Source organism: Semicossyphus pulcher, unplaced genomic scaffold (genome assembly GCF_022749685.1).
Source record: "Semicossyphus pulcher isolate SPU_LCO1_2020_fin unplaced genomic scaffold, fSemPul1.0.p SCAF_21, whole genome shotgun sequence".
Lineage (NCBI taxonomy): Eukaryota > Metazoa > Chordata > Actinopteri > Labriformes > Labridae > Semicossyphus > Semicossyphus pulcher.
Window position 1 is genome coordinate 11,414,891 of NW_027211695.1, and position 9,904 is coordinate 11,424,794.

Here is a 9,904-nt window from a genome sequence, read left to right on the forward strand (position 1 = left end):
GCCTCCAGAGACTGATTTCTACGAAACAGTGCAGGATTTAAAATATTCCTCCACTGTGATATCTGATGTGTCGGTATCCTGATAAAAGTGAGCCAAACAAGAAAGACCCAGTGGAGTGAATCCTGCCCCTATTCAAGCAAATCCTGCCTTGTCTTCCATGAGGGCTGCAGCTGACACGGATGATCATACACAGGATTAGCAAAGGTGACATTAATGCATGTATCACATCCACTCAAATATGTACAACCTAGTCTGTCCTAGTTAATTGAATTAAGTACAGATTTTACACTTTATGGCCTTATTAAAGATGTAATAAAGTATTAACCACACCTTTATTTAGCTGCTTGGATTTAAATAGGCTAATTAAAGGTACCTGATTTTAAAAAGCACTAAACATTTGCTTCACACTGTGAAGAATGTCCCAACTGATTTTGTAATTAATTTCACAACCAGTTCAGCAAATAAATCTTTGAGGCAACGTTTCAACATTTGGGGAAACATTTTCTGAAAGTAAGATGATAAAAAATACACAACTCTAACATCTGTATAGGCATTTCACAGAAGACTTTTTAGCATATCACGGTAGGAAAAATGCAGGTGTTTATAGTAGCATTAATGATGGCTGTATTCCATTTAGCTGCTTCAATTTCATGGTCCTGGTTGTGTGCATGGTGACTGCTTGTCACTGCTTTCACCTGTGCTTTTCCTCATGTTAGAAGTCAAAATGTCCGCTGTGAAAAAGCAGTGAGCAGTCGGCTAGCTAACTGTAGCTAAGAATAAGACAGGAAGCAGGAAAATAGTTAGCTTAGGAAGTAGTCCGGTAAATGTTCCACACATAACGGCTAATTTAATTTAATTTAATTATTTTTACACTTTGTTTTTTGTACAGATGGAATACATTTAATGTGAAATGTCCTCAGACAGAGCCAGTCTAGCTGTTTCCCCCTGTTTGACTAAGCTAACCACTTATGTTCACAGTACAGGCGTAAGGGTGGTATTAATATTGTCATCTAACTTTCAGCATGAGACTGAATAAGTCTATTTGTCAAAGTATTCTTAAATAAATAAATAAATAATTATTTTATATTTTAAAAAAAATATTATTTTTACACTTTTTTACAGACGAAATAAATTTGATGTGAAATGTTAATTACTTAAGCAGGTCCTCAGACAGAGCCAGTCTAGCTGTTTTCCCTGTTTCCGGTCTTAGTCGGGTAAGCTAACCTCTTACCTAGCTGTAGCTTCATGTTATAGACATGAGAGTGGTATCAATCTTGTCATCTAACTTTCAGCATGAGAATGAATTTCTCTATTTGTCAAAATGTCATGATATTGCTTAGCTCCACTTACATTCAAACATACACAAAGAAAGAGCACAGCAAACTCTCAGTGATAGAAAATGTCTTTATTTAAAATGTATAAAAAGGTCACAGATGTCCGCAGCATGTAACAATAATGATGTGCTGCACAATTGGGGGATGGGATGTGTGATCTTGTTTAATGTGCTGCGATGTGATGTATTATGAGCTGTTCATGAGCATCACTCAAAGTGGGGTGCTTACAAACAGAGGTTGGGATGTGCAGGCTGCCCGAAACTCTGGAAACTCTACAAAAGAAAAAAAGGCAACAAATTGAGCATTTTCTTTTTTTTTCAGAATACTGACACAGAAAAAATAGAGCATCTCTCCCTCTCACACCCACATACAATGCCAGTTCACTCACTATGTTGGTTTGTTTTGCTGCAGAAGCATTTCACCAGATCCTGTATCTCCACATGTTTAGCACGAAACAGACGGGAGTGACACCATATTTTTCCACGAGGAACGACTGCAAAGAGAAACAAAGAAACTGTCATCTAGGCAGCTTTTTTTTGTTCAACTCACATCATAAAATAGTCTTAGTTCTAGTAGAAGTGACCTAAAGCAATCCCTTCAGCCAAGTGGAGACCCCAATACAGTTTCATGAGAGCCCTGATGATCAGGCTCCTTTAGTACAGTATAATTTTTAACCAAAATGCATTTAAGATAGGACACTCACCTCTGCACCCACACTTGCGGATGTGCACTTTGGACACATAGAATTTAGTGTGTGAAGCTGCGCACAGTGGAAAAAGACAAACAGCAAGAACTCATTTATGTGGAACAGAAATACATCAGCCATTAACTGCTTAATACATCTCCAGTCAAAATCAAATTTACTTGACAAAGTGGTGAGTCACCGTGTATATTTTACAGGCAGAGTCACATATTTTCTCTGATGTTTGTAGGTACATACATCATAACCAGCATCTACACAGAAATATTAAAATCTAAGCTTTATTTGTAATTACCTGTGCTGTCGTAGAAGTTGTCGACCAGAATGACGAGCAGGAGAGTGACACCTATGACCCTAAACATGATGGAAGTGAATTTCCTCCGTTCACGAGCAAGTGTTCGACGGGAGAAGTGAAACAAGCAATTTATACCAAAATCCACGTGGGTCCTCAGAGCTTAATCTGCGGTCAGATCACTCTTGGCAAGTGTAAGTGGGAATTTTTCTCATTTTCTTTGTTTATCCCTCATCTGTGCATGGATTCATCAGTAGAATGTGATGCACACGTAGATAACATATTCCCACATTGATCAAAAGGTGTAGAGATGCACAAACACACAGAGATGGGGTGAACTTTGACCTTTGTTATAACCAAAATATTTTAATTTTTACTCTTAAATTGTACTGGAACTACTCAGATTAAGTCCACACTTGCATGTGTAGCTTTAGAATGTAGCTTTGGCCTTCATCCACACACAAACAGTGTTTTAAGGTCACTGTAAATGGATTCATGCTTGCATATGGTTGAGTCGATGAGCATGCGCCTGAAACAGCAGCAACAAAGGCCAGTTACTGGAATATTCCTTGGCAGATGTAAACCCCCTTTTTGTGGTTCAATGGACCCTGATGTAGCCCTGACTGAAAGGCCCCACAGATACCACTGGCTTTTACATGGTGTAATTAAATGGAAAATTGCAAATGTACCTGAGCACTCAAAATGCCTCACACTCGAGTCAACATTCAGCTATTCACAAACATTTTCAAACACTGTGATGACTGCAATGAAAGGCTCACTAGTGTCATTAATTGCAGTGACACACTCACAATTACTCACATAAGTAGGGTCAAGCATCTGGCTAATGGGAAACTTTGGGGTGGCTGTAGCTGTGTAGTGGTAGAGTCGGTCGTCTCTCAAACCTTCCGCTTGGGGGTTTAATCCCTGACTGCTACAGTGACATGTCCAAGTGTCCTTGGGCAAGACACTGAACCCCAAAAATTATCCCCGGTGGCATAGCCATCGGGTATGAATGGGCATAGCTCTGAATGGAGATTGTCACTTAGGCCTTTGCCATCAGTGTGTGAATGTGTGAGACATGTAGTGTAAAAGCAGCTTTGAGTGGTCGAGGACTAGAGAAGCGCTATATAAGTACAGTCCATTCCATTAAGACTTTGACATGCAGACTGGAGAAGCCAGGGATTGAACCACCACTCATCCAATAAGCGTACAGACCGCTCTACCTCCTGAGCCACAGGTACCCCTAAAACTGATACATATAAAGACTTATAAATACTATGGGCCTACTCTATATTGGCTTTTTCTCCATTTAAGTTATGTATTATGTGTGAAACCTAGCTATGTCATAATATTTAAACAGAAGGTTGAGTAATTTCAATTACTGCAGCATTTCACCAAATAGAAATATTATAATACTTACTATTATAAATAATAGGAAGTGATTTACAAAAAATACATTTTTGCCATTTATCTTATCGGCGTTTGGTCGTAATGCGGTACTGCGGCCAGGCGAAAGCTGTTTGCTAACCGCCATACAGTATTTTTGATGCCCATTCTTATTTGAGATGATATACTATATGTGAGGCTCTTGATCATATAGTTGATCATGACACAGGGGAGAAAGAGGGAGGCCAGGAAACTGTATAATTTCATGTTTAATTTAGGAGACTCTGATGTCATGTTATGTTCAGTCATGAAAGGACATTTGCCCAAAAGTTCCCAGACAAAGAAAAATCATACAGATCAGTTTCTACAAGGAACACAAGATGTTATTTTGAGTGAAATATGGAATTGTTTCACAACAAATGTCCTGGTTTAACTTTGACACAAATTGGCCCATGTAAACACAGGGTTAATTAGCTTTAATTGAACGTAACAGGAGGGTTAGGTAGATGTAGCAATAGTACAATGTTGAAATATTCCATCAGATGTTACTTAAAGTTGTCATCTCGAAGATCTCAGTTTCGTTCTCTTTGGCGGCACCTGTGGCAATAAACTGTCATTGTGGGAGCACACTTCCCAGATATCCAAACAGTGTTGCATGTGTGACGTCCACAGTTGGCTCCGGTTGTAACTGTTGATTTTCCTCGCTGACAGTCGCTTTCCTTTTTAGACTGTTTGCCTTCATCTGAGCGCTGAATTTGTTTCTTTTTTGATGGATTTTCACTTATTTTTGAAATTGCATCTGTAGAAATTTATTTAAATTAAAATCTTTGAGATTATATCTTTAAGTAAAAGAAGAAAAGTATAAGCATTAAAATAAGCTTTAAGTAGAGAAAATAAAATATAATATAATAGTCTAGATCAGAAATTATCTTAAGTAAAGTAAACTAGGGTTTTTGCATACATTAATACATATGGTGGGGTAAAATGTTTGCCCTACCATGAAGTGGATTAAAAGTACAAAGAAGCATTAAATTAAAATAGGCGTACTCAAATAGAGTACAAATATACATTTTACTTAAGTAGTACAGCCTCTTTGTTGCAGAGTTGACTGGTTGGGATCAAAGAGAATTAAATTATTTATTCCTCTTTTTCTGTGTAACACTTTCACTTTTCTTCTTAGTGAACTATAGAACTGACGTGACCCGCTGCCTCTGACATAAAGCATTACATGTGTTATGTGTGGGGATTATTCGGCTCTGTCTACCATTGGCTGGCGCCTGAGTCACTCTCTCATTACTGGAGGTGCGTAATTACGCACTGCGCTCTCGAAACTTTGGCACACCTCCGCTGTATAATCCGGAGTGTCAGCACTGTCGCTTATATCAACCGCACGGTGACGTCCACCTACCGCTATGAGTCAAGACACAATACGAGGAAATCCCCTAGGCCGAGAAACCGACGAGAGGCCCCTTTAAATCGACGCTTCCTCGGTGGTGTGCCAAGAGAGAGAGAGAGAGAGGGCTGATAAACAACAACACTGCTCTCAGAAGCAGCTTTTACCGGATTCAGTCCTATACTGAGGCCTCTGTGAAGAAGAGGTGAGGTAATACTTAATATATTTCACAGTATTTTAGAGGATTACGGAGAAAGCGACGACTTAATGTTGATTTTGTAAGCAGGCAGAAAAGCAGTTTGTTAGAGTAAGTGGATCAAACGGAAGACACGCATTGAACTGTTACGGTAATGGTCAGGAAGGCATTTACTACACCTGTTAGTTGAAATGGGGGAAACATAGAAGAGAACATCGCTTATGTCAGTGTAAACAGCGGAGAAGTGTTTGTGCGCACTAACCAGAAACTGGACGCTCTGTGACGCAGGAGAGCTATTTTTGACAAACGTATGTACTCTCTCTCACAGGCTACGAGGACTTTCTCCTTGTTCTTTCCAGCATTTTGTCGTCTGTTGTTCATACATTCATTGTTAAATGCCATTGCGGAAGTGAGAAGCTTTCCGACACGACACAAAGCCTGGGCAGTGCTGACATCTAGCGGCCGAACAGGAGAACTACTCCACCGAGCAGAGATGTACGGAGCTTCAGGGATCCCAGAGCTCATTGCGCCCAGCGGGCAGCCGCGGCAGCCCGGCCCGGCGGGGCAGTTCAACCCGGGACACCCGCAGGTCAACGGACACGGGGGCGCGGCAAACCCGCAGAGACTCGGACAGAGGGCACCCAAGCTGGGCCAAATCGGTCGCACCAAGAAAGGTGAGTAATTGGTACTTTTCAAAGCTTTCTCTGTGTCACTTTCTTTCTTTCTTTTTTTTAACCTGTAAGTCCATAAGCATAGTTTTCTTACCGACAATTAAGTGACATTTACATGATAGCAGTGACACCCATGTCATAATTAGAATGTCCAGTTATGACTAAGAGCAGAGACAGACAAGCTGTGTTAATAAGAAGTAGCCGACTATACAGAGCACCACTTTTTGAAAGGTAATGTATTAATATGAAGAAAATGGAAAAAAAATCTCAAAAATTAATGTTAATGTAAGGGTCCTGATGCAGATTTGTTTAATTAATGAAGATGAGGGTTTACAATAACATATTATACTAACCCAAAATATAACACATTCAAATTACATAACAATAGCTGAATGCCCACATGGTAGCTATATTTCTGCAAATGCAAGGTTTGTAGGGCTGCATTAATGTTTTGATCATTTAGAGAGCAAATACCACTTTTTAATACTGTCGTTTTGGACAAAAACATCTGCTAAATGAAATTGTAACATTATAATATAGAAAATAATAAATCTGTCCTCAGATAGCGTGAAGACGCATATTAAAATTTGAATTTTATATTGGACAGTTGCAGCTCCAAATGTGTTAGTCAATCCGAATTTAACGTAATCTGCAAATACTGAAGCAAACTTTGAGATATTTAAAGGAATAGTTTGACATGTGGGGAAATATGCTTAATCACTGTTTTGCAAAGGGATAGAAAGAAGATCGATACCACTGTCACATCTGTTCATTAAATATTAAGCTACAGCCAGTGGATGGTGAGCTTCCTTTAACATGAAGACTGGAAACAAGGGGAAGCAGTTAGGGAATCTTAAAAACCTATTGATCTATTTCACCTGCATGGCTTTGCAGGACGAGCGCATTTAGGCGAGCTCCTTGTCCCTTTCAGACAAGCTGTTTCTCTCTCACCCTGCTGTTTGTGTCCGGATATTTTAACCTACACACTGTGAGACATTTCCCTGAATATCAAGAAGATTTGGTGCCTTAATCTAAACACTGTGACACATAGGTTTGGTTGGAATTAGTGGCAAACAAGACTTAATGTTACACACAAAAAAATATGCTGTGCTCTTATCCCATGGGAAGTAGGAAGTAGTATTCTAGAGAATACTGATCAAATTCATCTCAAAATAAACAATTTAGACGTATATTAGCACAATCATCTGGCTTAAGTCTCAGTTCATTCTTCAAGTAGAGGCACACATTCCTGACCTCTGACCTTTCTCTGTGCAGTTGACTTGGAGGATGAAGATTTGGATGACATCATGAACAACAATGGCCAGTGTCCTGTATCCCTGTCGCCCATCTCCTAAACTTGACCATGAAGTGCCAAAAAAATCCCCTGGGACGCCAAAACTCCTCATCAGTGATCTTGGCCTTTGAGCCTGTGACGTGTTCTCCTGAGGCCTCTGACGGCTCAACAAGGCACGGAAAAAAACAGCTCATTTAGCGCCAGCTGAAGCCCTGATTGTACATAGTGTTTATTTAACTTAACTTTGGTCAGACTGTGAATGAAATGTATTGCATCATCCTCTACTCTATACCTCGGTAGGCAGTAGGACATCAGGAAGGAGGAAGATTTGGGGAAAGTGTCTATATTTTTAAAGCTTCTTAACAAGGGCTACTTTTCTAAAGTTGCACTGAGCAAATCATTAGAATGGGGGGGGGGGGGGGGGACACGAGCCTGTTAATGTGTACCGCACAGGTGAAACATTAAGCTTTGGTTGTGCAATGACTATCACTTTCTCCTCTCACACTGGTGATGCAAGTGGTGTGCTATTATAAAAAGAAAAACTACTGCTAACTATTTATTGTTTCTAAAAACTGAGATTTGTTGTGTTGTTATGGCTTCTACGTGTTTTTTTTTTACTTATTTCTGGATGGAAAACCGCTTCAGAAATCTATAACTGAGATTTATTATGTTTCCAAATGGTGCATTTTGTGGGAATGCCTGTTATGTGCAGTGATATGTTGCAGAATTCTATGCATGGAGTCTGTTAAAGCATCAAAACACGTAACTGGTATCCTGTTATTAAGGGCTATGTAGTAGTATTTCACGCCACGCCACCGTTGCGCTCTTTAGATCGTGCTGAGTGGACATTTTCCTGAGCTCATTGTTGGCTTTGGCTGCAGACTCGGTGGTTAAATATCGTAAACAACCACAGATATATGGAATATGTTTGTCTTCAAAGGCAGGGACGTCCCAGGTAGCAAGAAAACTGTGATAATCGAAAAGTAAAGCTCTTAATGTGTTGAATAAATTGCCAAATCATATTAGATGCTACATCAGATTACACAGACATGTCATTAAGAAAATCACTTTGTTTTTATATTAACTTATAGAGCAGTAATCTGCTGGGAAAGCTACACCCAAATGGCATCATAATGTTAGGTTCAGGTGACCTCTTATAAGATAATGTCAGCTTTACTTACAATTACAGTATGAGGTCATGGAAACAAGCCGCCTACGATAAGCTCTCTCTGCTGAGACAATCTTAACACTGATGTTTTTGGAGATTGCAGTGGACCTTTTAAAATGACACGTTGTCTGTAAAGGCTCATGCTGATGTCATGTTACGTAGTTGGCTGTTAGATTGTTATTGGTTCACTTTGATTTTTGTATTGCATCATGGAAGCACTGCATTTCACCGCTCATTCTCTGACTCAAAGATTGTTGTTCAGGTTGTGGCTACCATTTGCATGGAAATGGTCGACTTTTCACAATGCATCTCGGGAAATAAAAGATGAATCTTTATCTTTTATGTTCACTGAATCTATTTTGAGTTTGTCTTTTTTTAATGCACTTACACCAAGGGTGTTTTGTTGATTTACACTGGTCTTTAACTTTAAAACAGCTTTGAACTAGAAAGGTTAACAGAAAGTTTCTGTCAACATTCTCAATGTGTGTGACTCAATAACAGGCATACAGTCACATATAAAAGCCCCCATCCCCATTCTTACTGTATGTGCACAAGTTGCCACATCACACTGTAAGTTTAGTATTAATACAAATATAGAACATTAATACTTGAAAATAAACTAGATGAATGTGACAGACTGCATATTCATTTTTCTGCTACATGAATCTCAAACATTAAACTGAGGGAATGCAGTAAAACACATTTTGGAGTGGAGGAGATTTCTTTGGTTGTTTTTTAGTATAAATTAAAGTTTTAATCCCAAAGATCTCAGTTTTGTTCTCTTCGAATGCATCTTTGGTGATAAACTGTAATTGCGGTTATTAGATATCCAGACAGTGTTGCGTTGTGTGACGTCCACGGTTGGCTCCAGTTAAAACTCTTGATTTTCCTCGCTGACGGTCGCTTTCCTTTTTCGACTGTTTGCCTTCATCTGAGCGTTGAATTTATTTCTTTCTCTTTGGATTTTCACTTATTTTTGAAGTTGTATCTGTACTCATCAATCTTTTCTTTGTTTGATCAGCCATAGTAGATTACTGTTAACTCGCAACACTTGCAGAGACTGCCTACCCTCTCTGGCAGACCAACCACTGCTGTGTGATGTGAAACGCGTCACTAACTGGGCTTTTTTCGGCAAGTCGCCACAGACACCCAGTCTGTAATAATACTATATACTGCAAATGCAAAGGCTTTCATCAGTGGGCCATAGGCTCAATCACCATTGTGTTACCTCATTTGGTGATAGATAGACTTAACAGACTTTTATTCAAATGAAAATCTTTGAGATTATTACTTTAAAGATGCTGTTATGTACAATTAGACAGTTGCTTCCTACCAAGTAATTTAATTGGACAAAAGGCATTTAATGAGAGCTGATACAGAGTATAACAGCACTGGGACTATTATCTATTTATATCACTTCTGCTTCAGGTGTTATTAACGTTAACCACTTCACTTAACAGTCTTTTTCTA

General features: G+C 39.2%; 1 protein-coding gene across 2 annotated transcripts; it reads left to right on the top strand.

Moving 5' to 3' along the window:
* The first annotated feature begins 5,072 nt into the window (after positions 1 to 5,072).
* LOC138601270 (uncharacterized) lies at positions 5,073 to 8,787 on the top strand. 2 transcript variants are annotated; one of them, XM_069672855.1, is made up of 3 exons: positions 5,073 to 5,315; positions 5,630 to 5,975; positions 7,248 to 8,787. In XM_069672855.1, exons 2-3 carry the CDS (start codon positions 5,795 to 5,797, stop codon positions 7,325 to 7,327), a joined length of 261 nt encoding a protein of 86 aa, XP_069528956.1. In that variant the 5' UTR covers positions 5,073 to 5,315; positions 5,630 to 5,794; the 3' UTR covers positions 7,328 to 8,787. The 2 variants fall into 2 exon arrangements, with proteins under 2 accessions (XP_069528956.1, XP_069528955.1); XM_069672854.1 differs by having other exon boundaries at positions 5,073 to 5,310.
* The last annotated feature ends 1,117 nt before the right edge of the window (positions 8,788 to 9,904 follow it).

What these genes read in the sequence shown, in the direction of transcription:
- LOC138601270 (XM_069672855.1), top strand. Translation starts at nt 5,795, where the DNA reads ATGTACGGAGCTTCAGGGATCCCAGAGCTCATTGCGCCCAGCGGGCAG. An exon ending in AATCGGTCGCACCAAGAAAG is followed by an intron (nt 5,976 to 7,247) that starts GTGAGTAATTGG and finishes TTCTCTGTGCAG; the next exon opens with TTGACTTGGAGGATGAAGAT.